This window comes from Trachemys scripta, chromosome 19 (genome assembly GCF_013100865.1).
Source record: "Trachemys scripta elegans isolate TJP31775 chromosome 19, CAS_Tse_1.0, whole genome shotgun sequence".
NCBI lineage: Eukaryota > Metazoa > Chordata > Testudines > Emydidae > Trachemys > Trachemys scripta.
The window spans coordinates 17,547,094-17,566,311 of record NC_048316.1 but is presented as its reverse complement, the minus strand read 5'-3'; the positions used below and the strand labels follow the sequence as shown (position 1 = coordinate 17,566,311).

Sequence of the window (19,218 nt, the reverse complement as noted above, 5' to 3'; positions counted from 1 at the left end):
GGTGTGGGAGGGGGCCAGGCGGAAGAGATATTTGGCTGGCCGAGACCTCCTATGGGAGCCAGGCCCCTGGGGCAAAGCAAGGCAAAGACCTGGGTTAGCTCAAAGGTCCCTCTCTGGAAGGGGCCAAATCCAAGTAGCCTGTGAGAAAGGTGGGATTTGAAGCAGGTTTCCAGCCCTCCCCCCCCCCAGCCCCCGCTCATGGGGATGTTCTTGTGTCGGGGGTTTTGGCCATTCTGGTCGGATCTCGGTTTCCAGCTGGGAGCCATTGCCGTGACATCTTAATCCACGCTATTAAGCGCTGGCGGGGAAAGAGGGGGGAGGGAAAGATGCCCAGTGTATCAGCTGAAAAGAGACTTGGGGGTTCTCCTGGGAGCCCCAACTCCTTGCTTTACTGATCCCAGCTGCTTCATCGCAACTGGCAAGGGGCGCATCTTGCAGGAGAGAAACTGTCAGCACCCACAAAATTGCTGATGCTGGTGGGGGGGGGGGCCGGGGGCAGGGGGGGAAAAGCTCCCCTCCCCGGGGGGAAAGGTCGCAGGGGGGGGGTGGGGGTGGGGTGGGGGAGGGGATCCCACCAAGGGAATTCAGACTCGTTAGCCAGGCTGCTCCCCCCCACCCTCCCTGGCTGCGTCCAAGCGTGGAGTTGGGGGCTCTCTGCAGAGGGTGGGGGCAGCGTTACAGCCGTTTGCAGTAACTGGCGCCCTGGCTGCTCCCCTGGGTGAATCGGGTGGGGTTTGACCTTCCCGTGTCCCAGTCATTGGAACAGCTGAGGTGAAGAGCTCGGAAATAGACCGGAGGGGAAGGAGTGAGTCACCCGCTCTGGGAATAACCTTTTCAACAGGGCAAGGCAGGAGGGATGGAGGGCAGCAAGTTGCCAACGCCACCCACGGGTGCCGTGGCTGCAGCCCCCTGAGACTGTCTGATCAGAGAGAGCCCCCCGCCCCCAGTGAGCCACTCCCAGACAGCGCTGAGAGGCAGAGCATGGCCAGAGATGCAGGGACAGTGCCTGGGGCAGAAGGTTATGTCTCAAGGATGGTACCTGGGGCATCTGAAATCTGAGCTGGGGGATCAGCTCAACACCCCTCCTCCTGGCATCGTAGGGATGCCCTGGAACCATCCCTGCACTGATGTCTAGAGCCCAGAGGAGAGCTCTGAGCCAGCCGCTCCGCCCGAGGGCACCATGGTGGGCTGAATTCGAGGCCAGCTTGCACTCCGAAGGCCCTCAAGTGGCTTCTCTCCAATGGGAGAGTTCAACCCTTGCCTGGAGCCTGCTGCTGCCTGGCCTTGTTCTCTGGTTGTGTTTGTGTGTGGTGTGAGCGTGTGTGTGCAGAGGTGTGTGCGTAGGCACTGTGTATGGGGCATGAGTGTGCAGGGTGTGCATGCTGTGTGAGGGGCGTGTGCAGGGTGTGCACGCTGTGTGAGGGGCGTGTGCAGGGGTGTGTGCTCAGTGCAGGTAGGACAAGACTTGGAGACTTTAGGGGGTGCTGGCTGGATGCTCAGGCAGTCCAGGCTTTGTCCATTAAGCTCAGCCTTGGACTCCACGGGCAAGTCCAGTGCCGTGATCTAGGGGCTCCGTGGGTCGCTGGCGAGCTGGCCGGACACTGTACGTGCCGTGAGGGTGGAGGCTGGCACTGGGGTACCGCTGGCAAAGGTGGTTCTGTCAAGGTGCAGGCCAGACTTGTCCAGCTCTGTGGCCATCATCAGCTCCAACCTCCCAGGGATTCCCCAGCTCCTGGTGAGGGTAATGAGAGCCCCGAGCCAGGGGTCATCTCAAGGGGATTGTAAGGAACAATCTAATCCGCCAGTGACGACCCCCTGACCCTCTGTATGGGCCGGCCAGATCCCTGTACTATTGCCCCCAACTGCCCAGGAGCGTGTGGCATCACTGCAAGCACAGGTGGCTGTCAGCCCAAACCAAGCCAGCTGGAGAGCCAGCCCTGGCTGCTGATGGGCTTTGACTCCTAACAGGGCCCTCCGGCTGCCTGGCAGGAACGCCCAGGTATGTGGGAAAAGAGGGTATTTAACGATCAATGAATGTAGGCTTGACGGCGCTGGAGACGGACCAGAACAGGGACAGGCAATGGCAATGCAGGGTCCCTGCTCTGATGGGGGGCAGCAGTCCTGACCTGCAAGGACCCCACGTTCTGTCTCAATGTCCCATTCGCTCTCCGATCCCTCTGTCGTGGGTGCCCAGGTGGGCGTTTGTGATGGAGGCTCCCCGCACTCCTTGCATGTGGCTCACAGAGCAGCGGTGAGAAGGGGCCCAGCTGTGCCTTGGTGATAGGGAGACCCGGACGCCTCTGTCCTGAGACCCAGGGCCGGCTCCAGGCACAAGGCAACCAAGCACGTGCTTGGGGCGGCACCTGGTAAGGTGCGGCCAATCTTGGGGTGGTGGGGGGCAGCGCGGTGCGGCGCTCGGTGGGGGGGGGTTCCGGCAGTGCGGCGCTCGGCGGGGGGNTCCCGGCCTTTTGTGTGGGGACCTGGCTGCAACTGGATTTAGAGCTGTCAAACCTAGACTCTGCCAAATTGTATCCCCTTCCGTGGGTCTGTCCCTGCCCCTCTCTCTTCTCCGTCCTCTGTACACATGCTCCATGTTGGACTCCTTCGGTTACCTGAGTCCATTGCTGGGCACTGGGGCCGCTGTCTGGTGCTCCTAGGTTCTGTTCCTGGCTCTGATTCTTGTGCCTTGAGAAACGGGATTAATGGCTGTATAAACAGGAGTGATCCCCTCCCAGCACTCACACTACTGGTTCTGGTCAGACTCACTCTCCTGGGATTTGCCCCTCCATTCCTGAGGCAGCACTTGTACTTACAAATATAAATAAATCATAACCCAGACTCCCCCTCAAGCTGTTCCTACAGATTCCCTCCTGCCTCTAGTTTTCTTGGAGCTTTTTATAGTCCTGAACTGTATCTAATGAGACCCACCTGTTCTGGCTGCCATGGTGAGTCAGCAAAATAGCTCTGTGCATCTTAAATACAGGGTCTTAAAACCTGGCACCTGATCACAGTGCTACTTACTGAACTCTCAGGGCTGTAGTGAGGCTTGGTTGGTGTCTGTAAAATTCTATATAAGAGATGGGACTGACCCAGACTTCAGACTTGGATTTGAGCATCGCCAGAGTTCAGGAGTGTTTGGATCTGAGGGTACGGTTGGGGACCCCCCCCCATGCTTGAGTAGGTCTTTCCCCCTCCCCACCAAAGGGAACACTGCCTCAAGAATGACCAAGGTCTTTGTTTAGCAAGAGTCCCACCAGCAATTTAGCTCTCACCCACAAGCTCCGACTTTCTCGCCGTGCAAAATCTGTGCGTGGAATTGAATTGTAATAGTTCTATGAAAGAACCTCCAGGGCCAAATACATTGATTCCCAAGGGAGTTCCCCTGGTTTACATCAGAGATGAATGTGGTGACCCTGTGTCTAAAACTCTGCCAGGGACTCAACTGTTGGCTGGTCTTATCTTGTGTCTTACAAACCAAACAGGAGGGGGAGCGACAGAGCCTGATGCTGATATCATGTAATTTCCTTCTCCCCTTCTACCCCCATCCCCTGCTGCACAGCTCTGCTGCTCCGGGACTTCCTTCTTATCACCCCTCCCAGTGGATTTCCACTTACAGAGCTGCTGATGTCTCCTGGGAAACGTGGAGAAATCTTAAGCCCAGAAACACTTCTGCTCCCATCTTTCTCGGGTAGAGCTCAGTCCGAGGGATGAAACAGGCGAGTTCTTTTCACTAGGCCAAATCCATCCCTGGGGTAAGCTCCGCTGAAGTCAGTGCTCTCGAGTCTCCTCTCACACCGGTGTAGATCAGGAGTAACTCCATTCAGTGGGGCTACAGCGGTGTAAAACCAGGGTCAGAGAAGAATCAGGCCCAGTGAATTTAGTCTGATAAATGAATACGATGAATGCCTGGATCTCCCTATACAGAGATTGTTATTTGAACCTCCCAAGGACTAGGCCCTGGGTCGGCTCAGGACCCCACTCCCTACTTCCCTAGGGTGGGACAACCTGCTACACCTACTAGCCTGGGAGGAGTTTGGGTCCCATCAGGACAAGAGTTCCAGGTTACACACTGGGGGCTAAATTTTCCTCCCCGTCACGTCAGCACAAGCCCATGGGGCCAGATCCTGATCTCAGTGACGCTGGTGTAAATCCAGAAGCGCCAGGGCCAAATCCTGCTCTCACTGAAGTTCATGGCAAAACTCCTAAGTGGGGCTAAATCATTCTCTCAGCAAAGTCAGGCGTAGGGGCCAATTGGAAGTCAACGGCAAAACTCGCGGGGCCAGCTCCTGAGCTGGTGGAAATGTGACTTCGCTGCAGGCAAATGAAGTCAATGGGGTCAGACTGCTGGACAGCAGCTCAGGATCTGGCCCCCGGTGACTTCAGTGGGACCAGGACTTTGCCCCTATGCTGGTGTAACTGGGATCAGAATTTGGCCCAATGGCCCTTGCTTTTGTTGAAGCTTTGAAAGAAGCCCCCGCTGCTCTTTAAAGAGTTGTTTCTAGGGCATCTCAGGCCAGCTGCTTCCCCATACCCCGCCCCGCCCCCCCGGCGCCAGCCGCTCAGATTTTGATTTCAGTCCGGAAGGTCTGCTGGACGTGCTCTGTGTGTTTGGCTGGGTGCCGCCTGGCTTTGACGGTGAGGGTGCCATCCACGCCCAGGGCAGAGGTGACGGAAGTGGGGTTCACGTCTTCAGGCAGCTGGCACTTGTGGGTGAAGGTGTTCATGACGGTCCCATCTGCGGCTAGCTGGAAGGGAGAAAGAAACAGAGGTGGGTCATGCTGGTGGCTACAGCACGGGCTGGCACGGCGCTTTTTGTTTGCCCCAGGCCATGGGTGAAAGAAGATGGCCCTGGGCCAAAAGGAGGTTGCTTCTTTAGGGCAGAGTAGGAGAAGAGTAGGGAAAGCAGTTGTCTGTTCTGGCTCTGCCATTCCCTGCTTGTGACCTTGTGTGAGTCCCTTCCCTGCCCCTTGTGCTTTCTAATCAGATTTACCTGCTCCCCAGGTTTGGTGGGAGGCACCTGAGTGTCTTGGACTGGGTAGGGAGGGAGTGGTTAAAGGAGACTGGGAGTCATGACGCCAGAGCCCTGTTCCTGGATCTGCCGCTATGCACGCTCTGCGCTCTGGGGGCCCTATCCGACAAATGGACCGAATACCGACTGACTGCTGGGATGGGCTGGGAGCTTAATTCACAGGGTTGCCAACTTTCCAATTTCTGAAAACCGGACACCCCTGCTCCGCCCCCTTCCCCCAAGGCCCTTCCCCCTCCCCAAGGCCCCACCCCTGCTCACTCCTCTCCCCTCCAATCAAAACAAAACCACCTAAACTCCAAAGCAGGAATATTGCAGAAAATGGCACGTTTCCGACCCCTTCTTTCACTCTTACAAAGTTGTCTGAGGAAAGGCGTGGGGCGAAGATATTCAGATTTGTCAGGGGACTTTGGGAAGTGTCATGGAGTTGCTCACTACTATACAATAATCACCGGTACCGATATCCCTAACCCTGCACCGGACCAGAGCTGGCATAGAAAAGCCTGGTGCCAGAACAACCCTTCGACGGAGAACAGTCGGGCTACCGATCGTTACTACACAACTCCTGTGCGTCATGAAATATGAACACAGCAAATGCATGTCAGCCACGGAAGCTGCTCTGATTCCCCCTCTCCCCTCTAAGCAAAACATGGGCTTTCGCTGGCTGCGTTTTCATTTTGGCTGAAAAGTTCGTTCTTGCCCCCTTCACCAAGAGCACGCTGAGACCAGGGGACGCGGTCCTCTTTGTGCTGTACAGAGAAAAGGTCCAAGGGGGCCAGTCCCGTGATAACCCCAACAAGGCTGCGGGTATTTAGGATCCTCTTTAAGACACATCATTGAGGGAGGAGGGAGAGGGAGGGAAGAATACGGGGAGAAGGGGAGATACTGACTCTACTGAGCTAAACCTCCAGCGCCCCCTCAAAGGTTCCTAAAAACGTTAAAGACCTTTAAATAAACTCCGATACTGACACAATGACACCCCCCCACACACACACACATATACCCTCCAGAGGCGAGGATTTCAGGGTGTTGGGATCTGGGTGTGGGGCATTGTGGTCTCCATGTTTCCCCTGAGGAATGAGGGAGAGGGGAGCTGGCCCTAGGCGCTGCAAAGGGGTGTGTGTGGTGTGCAGGCCCGGGAAGGGGGGTGAGGCTCAGAGCCAAGGCGGCCCCATTGGGGGAACAGGGCGCATGGGGCTTTTGTAGCCGCAGGGGCTGGCTGGGGACACAGCGGCTCTAGGCTGGGGGGAGAAGGTGTGGAGGGGGTCAGCAGAGAGGTGAAATGCTACTTGCAGCCCGGTCCCTCTGCCAAGTGGCAGGCGGAGCCCCTCCACCCAGGGGAGCAGGGATTCTCCTGCAGGGGCTGAGCAGTGACCCTCTTCTCCTCAGGCTGCCCCAGGTGCTGGGCAGGGGGCACAGCAGGTGCATGGAGGAGGAGGAGGGGTGCCCTGTCCTGGCTACTCTCCCATGCCACGTGGGAGCTGTCGGCGGCGTGGCAGGGTCACTGTCCAGGGGTCGCCAGGGGCCGCGGGGCAGGAGCAGCAGCGGAAGCAGGGGGGAACAGTGGAGCCCGGGCTGCTCCTGGGCGCGCTCTCGCTGCCCATCCCTGGTGCTGCTGCTGCTGCCACTGGAGGTGGCGGCGTGTGAGACATGGGCGCACGCTGGGGGAGCAAAGGAGGAGGGCACGGCCACTTGCTGCTCCTGGCTCTATGCCACGATCCCCTTGCAGCGCCTGGCTGTCCGCCTGCTTGGCCCCAACTATCCCGGCACCCCTGCAAGTGGCAACCAGACATTGGCTGTCCGGTCAGTGTTTCTGACCGGACACTGTCAGGTGCCATTTTCGACTGGACTTTCCAGTCGAAAACCAGACACCTGGCAACCCTACATTCGTTCCTGGTTGGAAAGCGCTTTCTGCGCCGCAGACGGAAGTTGCTGGAGATGGGCAAAGGCCTGTTATTGTGGAGAAGGCCTGTCTGTGCGTCTTCAGAGGCACTGCCGGGCCTGCTCCATGGTGGGGCGGCCACACGCCTCTTGGAGCGGATGGCATTGCTCTCACAGGTTGTGCGCAGCGTCAACGGTTGCGTATGAGCTCTAGGCCCGGAGGAGCTCACATCTACTCAAGTAACCAGCCCCTCCCAAGAGGTACCACTGTAGGGAGTGGTGAAGGGGGCATGGCTGTGGGACAGCTGTAGCTCACAGCACCTCCTAGTGGCAGAGGCTAAGACTGAGGTGGTTGTGAGCTCCCCAAACCGCTCTCTACAGCGCCTCCTGCTGTATGGGGCTGATTGTACTCATGTGCACAGCCACTGCATCCTACCTACAGCGCCTCCTGCTGGAAGGGGCTGGGTGGCAGTAGCTGTAATCTCCCCATACCCAGCGCTTGTGCACCATTCTCTAGTGTCTCCTGCTGGGAGAGGCTGGGACTGGAGTAGCTGAGAGCTCCTTCCTAGCTAGAGCTCCTGCAACATACACGACAGCGCCTCCCGCTGGAAGAGGCCCCTGCTGCAGTAGCTGTGTATTCCCTTTCTCCCCCGACCCACCCAGATAGTGCATCTGAGTTGTTCCCGGAGGTGTTTCCAAACACGGAGGCTGGAGCTGCCGTCCGAATGGAAGCACAGAAGAGTCTGGGGAAGGTTACATCATTCTGCAGCTCCCACTGGAGTGATTAAGAGCACATCGTTAAAGCACAGTGGCCCGTATCTCCATGGATACTCTCCAGAACATAGTGTCCCCGGAACCTGGCCGCGGAGTGAGCAGATGTCGGTGCACATGAGCAGCACAGAGCCCTTGAATGGCAGAGAAGATCAGTATGTACCAGCCAGCCCCATAATGAATTTAGCACCAGGGAGAGGTGACAGCGCTGGAGAATGTTGTCCTCATGCCCTATATATCCCCAGGACGGGCACAGCCCGGGCAGTCACAGGGCAAGTTTCCTCGGTATTGTCCCGTTGCCAGTGTGCTTTGCTGCTGCCCTAGACAGACCTCCTCTGGGGCGGAGAGGGCAGCATGCATAGCCTAGGGGGTCTATTCTGTGCTGGTCTCTGCTGCCAGTGCTGGTGGTGTGATTTAGAGTCCTGCCTGAGACCCATCAAACTCATGTCATATGATGGCCTCAGACTGCCCTTTAATCAGTGACATAGCCCTGTACCCAGTGCCTTATGCACACTCCATACCACATGCCCCTTGCCCCGAAGAGCAGCTCACAATTGCAGTTAGGACAAAGCCAAGAGAACAGGTGAGGTCAGCTCGGATGTGAGGGCTACTGAGGGTGAGATGGGAAGGGAGCCGGCCGCGAGAAGAAGGGGGGGGCTCTGAAGAAGCGGAAAGAAGATGTCTAATAGGTGAGACCAGCTGTCCAAAGGGCAGGATGCTAGAAGACACCAGGCCCAGAGTGGAGAGAAGAGAAGAGAAATGTGAGTGGAGCAGGATCTCCAAGGGGTGGGTAAGGAAATTGAGTCTGATGGGGTGAAAACTATCAGTGACCCTAGCGTTCAGCACCCTGGGTCAAGTGCAAACCAGCGACAGGCAAAAGGCTCTAGAGTCCAGTAACGGTCCCCTGAGCCAGTCGGCCTGTTGCTAACTGCACTCTGGAGTGTTCCAGGAGCTCTGCAAGGTGGTGGGCCTGGCAGCTGCTCCAGCGAGCTGCAGCAGGAAGGATGATCCAGGCCTGGGAATGGGGCAAACGTGCCAGGAGGAAAACCCTGGAGCGGCCGGGGAGGGGTTAAAGAAAGGGAAGAACTGATGGCAGGTGGCCCGGAGCCTGATTCTCCTCTCACTCAGGCGGATGTAAATCAGGAATCACTTCACTGAAGTCAGCGGCGTGACACCAGTGTATGTGAGAGGAGATCCATGCCCAGGTCTTCTGGCACTCCCAAAGCAGGTACAGAGACGCCAGCCTGCGCTCGCTCTGGGACGGCATTTCCCTGCACCCATCGCGCTCTGCCCCCAAAGGTGCTGGGAGGGGATGGTAGAGGGTACAGAGAAGGGAGCTGTCATTCGAGCTGTCACAAAAGGGTGGCACTTGACTTTGGGACGATAACAGCGTTTACCATCTTAGGCCAGGTGCCACCCTAGAGTGATCAAATGGGGCAGTGTGTGAAGCAATCTCGGGCTTCCCAAAGTACCCACAGAGAGAGGGAGCTGTGGGAAGGGAGGGATCTGAACCAGCTTTCCCATGCTTCCTCTGGTGGGTAATAGATCAGGTTTGATTCTGGTCTCGCAGATGTGTAAATCACCAGCCACTCTAGTGAAGTCAATGCAGCCCCCTTGGCATAAGTGGACCAGAACCGGGCGTGCCTGCTCCGAACACAAACTCTGAGGGCCAGATGCTGGACAGAACCTGCCCTGCCTGCTGCAGAATCTCCTGCAGAGCCCTCGCTCAGCGCATCGCCCTGCTCCAGCCTGGGGCAGCGATCTGTGTTGGGACGAGATGGGGCAAGGTGGTGGTGCAGGGGCACATGTATCCCAGCGTGGTGACCTGACCAACGAAGCCCACAGGACCAGCTGTTAAAAGTGAAAACGAGAAGATTCCACTGGGACAAGCACCCCGAGCCCCAGATACTGAACTGAGCTTAGCCAGACCTGCAGGGGTCAGGTCTAGAGCTTGGCCTGGAAATCCCCCAAGGTTAAACCTCAAAAAAGGGACAGGGCCAGTTTCAGACTGAGGGGAAGAGCTGGGGGTAACAGGCCTATTTAAAGGAACTGGACTCAGGGACATGTGTTCCCAACTGGGCCAATGAAGAGGGCGGGGCAGCACCTGGGGGCTATAAAAGACCAATCAGGTGGCTAGCAGGAGAAGAGAGCTGTTAGAGAGAGAGAGGGTGGTTTTAGGGAAAAGGTAGGCATGTAGCAAGGGGGTTTGAGCCAGGGTGGGAGGCAGGCAGGCAGAGCGAGATGCCTGCTGGCTTGGAGCTGGGGCTGAGGGCCAAAGACAGGGAAACAATTGGGACTTACCCACTGATGTCTCCTTGCTGGTGGACTGGACTGAGAGGGCCAGGGGGAGCAAGGGATGCTCCCAGAAGAGAGGCTGTGGGGGTTCCCCTGGGAAGACCAGGGTTGCACCCCAGAAAGAAGTGTTGGGGTGAGGGTCCTGGTAGAAGGCTGGAGGCGTGGCCAAAGACACTGAAGTCTGGTGAGACTGAAGCCAGGTTTTCAGGGCTACATGTGCTGGGGGTAGTCTGGATTGTTTTGGGACTGTGGGTTAGGGATCGTTTGCACTATTGAGGGAGTAGAGGATAAGCTTCTGCCAAGTTGGTAGGGACTTAAAAAGGAAACTGGGGTGAGGGGCCACTTGCAGTGCTCCCCTTGGGGGGAGGCCCTTTGTTTACAGATGGGTTTGAGTTGTGGGGGTGGAGGCGCAGCCTGAGCTCGGGGCTGAGGTTTGGGTGGAGATTTGGGACAGGGTCACTGAATTTTGGATGAACACATAACCTGGGGCTTGGAGTAAACCCCTGTCTTGTCCTGCCCAGCCCACCGAGCCCACAACTCCTACAAGACTCTGTCAAGGGGACAGCTCTACCCAGGGCAGAGGGAGCCTTATGGGCTGAGGGAGCGGCCAGTGCTGCTGCTCCAGGCCCTGTTCTCCTGTGCACATGGAAGACCGCTGTGGCGGAGCTATTCACCTTCTCAGCGTGGACTTCGATCTGGTTGTTGGAGGTGGTGACAATGATGTCCTCGGGGGAGAAGTCGCTGACGTCCACGGCGAACTGGTAGGTGTCCCCCAGGGTCTTAATGTTTCCCATGTTGCCTGGCCGGGCTGCGGGGAGAGGAAAGAACAAAGTGAATCACTCCTGATCCCTGTGCAGAGATTTCTCCCTGTGCCCGGGGTGGATCAGGGCCCATCCCAGGGTGACACAGGAATCCAGCTTTTTACCAGGAGCTGCTGTATGCAGCTGTACAGGTGGGTACGGAAATCTGGGGGGGTTTCTTATCTTTGATTGGAGCAAAGGAAAATGGTTCCCTGCCCCCACCACTAGATATTGGGCATGATCCCAAACCCACTGAAGTCAGAGGGAGTCTTCATGGATTTTGGCTCAGTATTAGTGGACCAATTAGTGGAGTAATGGTCTCAAGTTGCAGTGGGGGAGGTCTAGGTTGGATATTAGGAAAAACTTTTTCACTAGGAGGGTGGTGAAGCACTGGAATGGGTTCCCTAGGGAGGTGGTGGAATCTCCTTCCTGAGAGGTTTTTAAGGTCAGGCTTGACAAAGCCCTGGCTGGGATGATTTAGTTGGGGATTGGTCCTGCTTTGAGCAGGGGGTTGGACTAGATGACCTCCTGAGGTTCCTTCCAACCCTGATATTCTATAATTTTATGACCCCTCTCGCCTTGTCGGTAACCCCAGTCTGGAGCTGTGTACTCACCAGAAAAGGGTTCTGATTGTCAGTGCTATGAAAGATGGATGTTTCTTTATGGCAGTGTGGGGGGAAGAATGCTTGGGAAACCAAGGACTTGACTTTCAAAACTGCTTGTGCAAAGAGACTCATCGAGTGGTACATGTGCGAAATTGTGCGGTTGTGTGCTTGATTTGCGCCCAAAGTTACTGTGATTGCATTTGCACAAGCAAAGGTGGCAGTTATGCATCTAACTGTCCGTCTGCATTTGCAATGACCAGATTCACATAGGAGTAGGGGAATGGCCACAATCAGACCAATGGTCCGTCTGGGCCAGTAGCCTGTCTGACTGTGGCCAGTACAGGATGCTTCAGAGAAGGGTATAAGACCCTGTATTGGACAATTATGGTGTAACCTATCCATGGAAGTTCTTCCTGAACCAAGTTAATGGTTGGCTAAGGCCCTGAGCATGAGTGTATTCTTCATATGCATTTTTATCCTCATTAAGGTAGCTGAATGTTCCCATATCCACAGAAATGCCTAAGTCCTTTTTGAATCCTACTGAGCTGTTAGCCTTAAGGACAATCTTGTGGCATGAGTTCCATGGGTTAATTATGCATTGTTTCCTTGTATTAGTTTTCCATTGCTTGCCTCCTAAAGTCATGAGCTGCAAACCTTCAGATGCAACTATTCCAGGGTAATGCTGGTGGGTTCTGCCCTTGCTTTGACATTGAAGGTCTCTTCAGCAAGGAGTTGCACATTGAAACGAGCTCACTTTCCTTCTTTCACCAACCCCAGTTTTGCTCAGATTTTCTGTTTTACTCTGGGATCTTCTCTCTAAAAGAAATACCACAGTCCTCCAGAGCAGTGCCCCCCCCAGCCGTGCAGCAGGTCCCTGTTGTAAGCTGGGATGTTTAGGATCACCACTACAGAGTAGTGCAATGGAATGGGCCTGATTCTGCTTTCCACTGGTGTAAATCTGGAATAAGTCCATTGGAGACAATGGACTTGTATTGGAGTAAGTGGCAGCAGTTCTGTTCCTATGCTGCGCGTCAAGCTCAGCTTTCAACACCAGGATCTGCCTTGTGATGAGTTTGCAGTTCTCAGCTTTGTTCGTCCTTTTTTTTTGGGGGGGGGGGGGGGGGCAATGGCATTATTTCACCACCTCTGGAGCTGATGGCTGCCAGGTGGGCCCAGGCTCAGCTGTGATGCTTGTACAAAACCCTTCTGGGACGGTTCTGCTGCAGTCGTTAGCTGGAGTCCCACTTTGCTCCGTTATCTGGTCAGTCAATAAAAAGCTGCGTTTTCTGGGGCTGAGTCTGTCCTCACTCAATCAAACTGCTCCCAGCAAACCACTCATCCCCACCCCGTGTCTGCGAGTTGCCCACAGTTGCACTCCGATTTTTACCAATGTGTCCATTTTATGCAAAAATCTCCCAATAAACGGGAGAACTTCCAGCCTGCCCTTTGCCTCTGAATTGTTCACCTAGACCCAGCGCTGTTCGGTAGTAGGGGTGGACGCAGGGGGCCCCATCATGAGTCACTTATGCACTTGAGTCACGCACAGACCACTGCAGAGAGGTCAATGTGCCCCAAGGGGATTGGTTGCCTGGGTAAGTCACATGACATTGGTTCTCTTTCTGTTTCCTCACAACATGGATTTTTTTTTGGTTTCTTGAACAAATGACTTTTGGCTCCAAGACTTGCTTTCATTGGCTATCTGGGCGAAGGAAACGTCCCTTGTGCCCAGGCTGGTGAAAACCATCAAAGCCCCTCGGGGACACTTAGCCAGATAAATCTCCCCAAATGCTTTTTCGTAGGGTTGGTCTGTCCTGCCCCTTATGGACTCTCTCTACTGAAACACTTCAGAGGCTCCCTGAGATGGGAGCAGAAGTTTTCCTCTATATTCCTCTGGCTTTTTCTGTTGTCCCCCTTCCCTGTCCATACAGATCCGCTGAGAAATCAGGCGCATGAGGGTAAGGCCCCTGCCTCTGGGTGACATGCTGGTGAGGGCATAGAGGTGGTTCCCCAAATACCCTCAGACAACACCCCTTCTCCTCTGACAGACCCCTATTCTCCATGGAAACCAAGGCTGCCTCTGGCCGTGGATGTCAATTCCCGCTATTTCCCAATGGATGTCCCCTTGAACACCTGCTCGGGCTGTCCCAATGCTCTTACAAGAAACACCAGGAGGTTCCCAGGGTTTGTCAGCCACCAGCTGCACTCCGACCCAACGCACGCACCCCCCCCCCCACCATGAGTCCCGTACAAACACCCAGCAACCGGGGGCAAGCCCGGATCCCTTGTCTCGCTGAGTCCAGCACAGCATGGGCGACACGGTCTCTTTCCAACATGTAAAGTGGCAAACCAAGGATTAGGAGGCGCTGCAGTCACTGTCAAGGCAATCCCTGGGGGAATGAAGGGGTCATGCTTCCTCTCCCCCTGAGCCCACCAACTTGTGATGTCCCATTGGGGTCTCCCTCAATGCAGCTGCACGGCTAATGCATTTACACATAGGTCTGCCCCTCACCAACCTCTCGTAGGGTAGTGCCTCCATCAGGACTGGAGTGTCTGGGAGCTCTTCCCTGGTGTGCACTCCTGCCCTACAGCACAGCCCCATGGCCAGTGCTCCTAGAACATCTGCTGCCGGGGAGCATGGAAACGTTTCTGCCCCTCGTGTGGATCCAAGTAGCCTCCCGAGAGCTGGCACTGCCCATTCCTGACTTCCTGCTTTCCCCCTTGAAAATAGGCGGGGAATATGCTGGGAACAAGCAGCCCAGAGGAAACATCCCCCATGCTGGGAGGTCCAGACATTCCCATCACCCCCCACCAGCTGACTCCTCCTAGGAGCCCAGCTCTCTGGCTGCAGGAGTCGTGACTCCCCAGTTGCTGCTCCATGTTGTTCGGTACAGCTCCCCGTGTTGGGACAGGCTGCGCCCCTACCCTGCCCTGCCAATCTCTACAGCCCCCCCTGCTGACATGAGGCCAGGCCTGGAAAAGTTGGGAGCCTCCCCACAGCCAGCATCTTGAGCCATGCCCGCGCTCCTGCGCCCTCCCCTAGAGCGCCCCCTGCTGGGAGAACCGGAAATAGAGCAGGTGGGAGAGGCCCCCTCGTTCAGGGCCCCTCCAGCTTGCTCTGTTGTGCCTCTTGCTGGGGGCAGCTGAGGCTGGCGTGTCTGTGAGCTCTTCCACACTCGGCCCTCCTGCTCCGCTCCCTACCACCCGGACTGCTGGGGGTGGGGGGGAGAGGCAAAAAAGTGGCTGGGAGCTTCCCTCCACCAGCCCATGGTGAGACTTCAGGAGCTGGGGTAAGGACGGGGGCGAGAAAAAGCCCTTTAGTGCTAAGGGACGTGCACAAAGGACCGACTGGGAGACTAGACAGTTCTTCAGTAGAAGCAAGTTTTACCCCATAGATAGAAGCAACCACCCGCTCGCTCTGCCAACGAACACCTTGATTTCCAGCCACTGCCCGCTTTGCCCCCCTTCCCGTCCCGCGTGCAATCAACGCCACCAGATCTCGGGCCGCGCCCGCTGGCAGGTGCCAACTTGCCTGGGAACACCAGGGGCTCGGTGCGCGGCCTCAGGAAGTTCCCGAAGTCGTCGCCGAAGAGCCCGCGGGCTTTCTCCATGTGCTGATCCCGGGCGGGGGTGGGCGAGGAGCTCTGGTGGAAACTGCGCTCCGAGCGGAAGGCAGAGGAAGATTTCAAGCTCATTCACCTCCAGGGCCTCGTGGAGGACGGGGGAGGGAGAAACAACCCACCAATCAACCAACCACAGGTGGGGGGGGAAATCCTCTTCTCTCCTCCTGGATGAAAATGGGACTTGGAGCTTGTTCTGGGTGTCCCTGCCACTGTCCCCTTTATAGCAGGCTGGGTGGATGGAGCCAGCACAACTCAGAGGCAGCTGATGGGCTTATAAAGTCCCGTTAGGTTCTAGGCTGCCTTCCAGCCCTCTTGAAATCAGGCTAAATTTAGGTGCTTCTGCATCACTTGGGCGGCTGTGGAAACTTTCCCCTCCACCAGGGCTCCAAACAAACAGAGCGGGGAGGAATCTGATCTCATTGCTAGCATTCCAGCCCGCCTGGATAATGCAGCTCTCGCTGGCTCCTGTCAGCCCCAGGCTGATGGCCCAAAAAAAGGAAGTGTGTGTGTGTGTGTGTGTGTGTGTGGTGGGGGAGCGATACGTGCGAGCTCTGATGGGAAAGGGATGTGTATCACTTTCAGAGTATAATGTCCATTCTGGGATGGCTGGGGGATGATGGGACACACGGCTGCATTAATAATGCCCTTCTCTCGTCTGAGGGTCTGCAAGCACCTCACCCCTCATGGGAGGTAGGTGGGTGCTATCTGTGTTAGGGAAACTGAGGCACAGCAAGGGGACAGGACTGGCCCAAGGTCACCCAGCAAGCCGACAGCAGAGCCAGGAATAGAAGCCAGACTTTGGCACCGTTTTCCTTGATGACCCAACTTTTCCCATCTGCCAGCCTTTGCTTGTCCCTAAGCACCTGGGAAATGTCCCAATGTCTGGGGCAAGGTGAGGTTAGTATTGTAGAGAGGAGGTCTGGGCTCTGCTGCGGCCCCTTCCAGAGGCAGTGGGTAAACAGGAAAGGCAGGTTACTGGCTGCCTTTCGCTCCTCGTCCAACAAAAAGAACAGGTACAGTTAGATCATAAATGAACCTGATGATTGTCACAGAAGGGGGCTGAGTCACTCTGAGCCGAGGCTCCTTCTCCCAGGATGGAGTGGGGGAAGGAATTGGCATGAGCCGGGGCAAAGAAGGGAGGATGGATTAATAATGGGGCACTGTGGAGCAGCTGGAAGGCTTCTGCTCCTGGGGAGGTGTGGCCAGAAGAGAGAATTTAGACCGGGGAGAGAGAGTGTAAAAGATCTCTGAAAATGGAGCTGCAAGGTAGGGAAGGGGCTGCAGGGGAGAAGAGCTGGGGCAGCAGGCCCTGGAAAAGAAATAGTGAGAGATCCTGAAAGAAGGCCTGAGATTGAGACTGAATCTAGGTCTGCCAAGGGGCTGAGAGTGCGCCAGGCAACAAACCCTGACGGAGAGTTTGGGGCTGAAAGGGGGGAAGAAGGTCTGTGCACCAGGGCCTTGAAACAAGGGCTGGGACTCCCCGGAGGCAGTCCCGGGACCCAGGCGTCCAGCATTGTGAGGAGGTGGACTAAAGATCCCAGACCCCCGGTGGTGAAAGAACAATAGTTACAATGGTTGTGCTGAGTGCTGAATGACTCGGCAATAGTGATGGGTTCCCCCCGGGGTGCCACGTGGAACTGGGGTACCACTGAGCCCCCCTGGTCCACCAGCCTGGGCTCCCTTCTGCACTATACTGCTGTAACAAGCTGCCAAGCCCTCCAGGCTTCAGCCTGCACTTTCCCCAGCATACATACAGGTAGGGACACACCCAGCTGCAGTTACATGCAGACGCTCTGACCAGCCCCTGCATGGGAAGGCTTCAGCTATGGCACTTCCCAGCTCCTCCGGCACGCACCCCCTCTGGAGTATAGACCCAAAATGATACCGTCTTGTGCTGCACAGGGAACTGTACAGCATAAGCTCATGACATTTGCCCCCTCCCTCCGTGTGAAGAGGAATATACAACAGGTTTCTGCCCCAAGTTATGACTCCCACATACTAGGTTTAGATAAAGCAAAAACAAGTTTATTAACTACAAAAGATGGATTTTAAGTGATTATAAGGGATAGCAAATAAATGAAAGCCGATTACCTAGCAAATAAACAAAAAAATGCAAACTAAGTTTAATATACTACATAGATCAGATATGAATAGCAAATTCTCACCCTAAGAGATGATACGAGCAGGCTGCGGATTCTTAAGGGGAAGCTGCACTTGCTTATAGCTTGGAGTCTGCAGGTGTTCCATTCACAGGCTAAAAATCCCTTTAACCTGGGTCCAGCCCTTCCTCCAGTTCAGTCTTTGTTCCTCAGGTGTTTCCAGGAGTCTTTGTGGGTGGGGGAGTCCGTGAAGAACCAAGATGATGTCACTCCCCTGCCTTATATCACTTTTGCATAGGGCGGAACCCCTTTGTTTCAAAGCTTGGTTCCCAGGCCAGCAGTGGAAAAATACTGACATCCCAAGATGGAGTCCAGCACTAGGTGACCTGGTCATATGTCCCTGTAGTGTCACAGCAGCCATTACTCGGAGGCTGTCTGGAGCGTCCTCAGGAAACTTCTCCTAAGGCCCATTGTTCTCTCTAATAGCTCATTAACGTGAACCGGCCCTTCCCGGCCAGGCATCTAGATTGAAAGGCCAGAAATACTACATGTGAAATAGATACATAGTCGATATTCATCACTTCAAATACAAAAATGATACATGCATACAAATAGGATAATCATATTCAGCAAATCGTAACCTTTCTAATGACACCTCACATGACTTACCTTGCATAAAATCCATCATAATTATATCCTCATAATATCACTGTGAAGAATATGGGGTGCAGTATCACCGTAATGCCTGCAAGGGACTGGCTCTTAAAGACCACTCAGCTGGAGGGCAGCTCGCATGCACGGGGGGTGCTAGAAAGGCTGCCGGGGGATGTGCTACCATAGGACACATGCATGTAAGTTATATGCAGTCATGCCATGCCTAGCTCCATACATGCTGCTGCTCTGATTTCTGGTGCCGTCTCAAACACCGGACATGGTAAGCACCACTAGATGCTCACAAGTTATTTAAAGGGATATTACGCTATTCCTCAACATTATTGTTACCAGAGTCCTCAAGTCACTCAATGAAACTTTGTTCTGGCTAGATATTGGTGACCAAATGTCTCCACTGAAGAATCCAGGGTGGCAAGAGGGGGGACTCACATCAGCTGACGTCGGTGGGTTGAGTCGTCTTCACCCCACATCCTGATTTGCTCTGCTCTGTACAGCCAAGGAGCCATCTTTCCGTTGGTGAGATCCCCTGAACTTCCTGTGTTTGACAGACCAGCCTGGTGTACGCAGACGAGGTGACCACCCGTTCTCCACCCGTATGCTGCTGTTCATCCCTGCCTTGTATGTCTCCCGCCAGTGGAAGGAACTTAAAGATCTCTTCACAGTCCTTCCAGGGCATGATCCTGGCCAACATCCCCTCTTGTTAAATCCACCTCCGAGAAGTGGCGTCTGAGTCATCTCAGAAGAGCACGGCATGGCGGCTACATTTGCCTGTGCTATCTAACTCACTGCCTTGGCACTCTCAAACGCTATGGCTGAGGGAGCAGAGCCTTAGGGTGTAAATCCCTCCGTTCTTTATAACCACAGGTTCACATCTCAATAAGGCCAGTTTAGCCCATCTGCTAAATTCCAAGCAATTTTATTCTGCGGCTCTTAGACCTTAGAATCCCAAGTGCTGTCTGCTAATTGTTCCCAGGGTGTGATTGCCCTACTTTCTTCACACACAATGTCTTCTTCCCCCATTGTGCGGTACACTGATGGAAGCTGACCTTCACCCCAGAGGTGGCTGCTTGTCATTGATCTAGGGCTTTGGCATACTGGAGGATTTAGGGCAATCTAGAAATCCAGATTTTTCTTTGGTTGTGTCCCTCTTACTACGATGAGCCAGAAGGTGATATCCCCCCGTGCTACAGTGCCATTCTATTAATCAATGGGGTGTTACATCTGCAACACTGCGTTCAGAGCTGGTCACCGCATCTCCGAAAGGACAGAGCAGGATTATAGGGAGCTCAGAGGTGGGTAATGAGAATTAGAGGCAGGGAAATATGGCCGAGAAGAGAGTGAAAAGAGTGGGACTGTTTGGTTAAGAGAGAAAACCCAGCAAGAGGGGACATAGAATCATAGAATCATAGAATATCAGAGTTGGAAGGGACCTCAAGAGGTCATCTAGTC

At 55.1% G+C, this 19,218-nt stretch overlaps 2 protein-coding genes across 2 annotated transcripts in view; one reads left to right on the top strand and one right to left on the bottom strand.

The window, feature by feature from the left end:
- Positions 1 to 2,532: 2,532 nt before the first annotated feature.
- On the bottom strand, positions 2,533 to 15,263 carry HSPB7 (heat shock protein family B (small) member 7). The gene is made up of 3 exons (XM_034753554.1): positions 14,908 to 15,263; positions 10,648 to 10,781; positions 2,533 to 4,745 (listed from the first exon to the last, which is right to left on the bottom strand). Exons 1-3 carry the CDS (start codon positions 15,068 to 15,070, stop codon positions 4,560 to 4,562), a joined length of 483 nt encoding a protein of 160 aa, XP_034609445.1. The 5' UTR covers positions 15,071 to 15,263; the 3' UTR covers positions 2,533 to 4,559.
- A 2,898-nt stretch (positions 15,264 to 18,161) lies between these two features.
- LOC117867881 (chloride channel protein ClC-Kb-like) overlaps positions 18,162 to 19,218 on the top strand; it is a 33,666-nt gene continuing 32,609 nt past the window's right edge. Inside the window, exon 1 of the mRNA XM_034753295.1 lies at positions 18,162 to 18,285. The gene's annotated coding sequence lies outside the window, so the exon portion shown is untranslated. The remainder of the gene's footprint in view (positions 18,286 to 19,218) is intronic.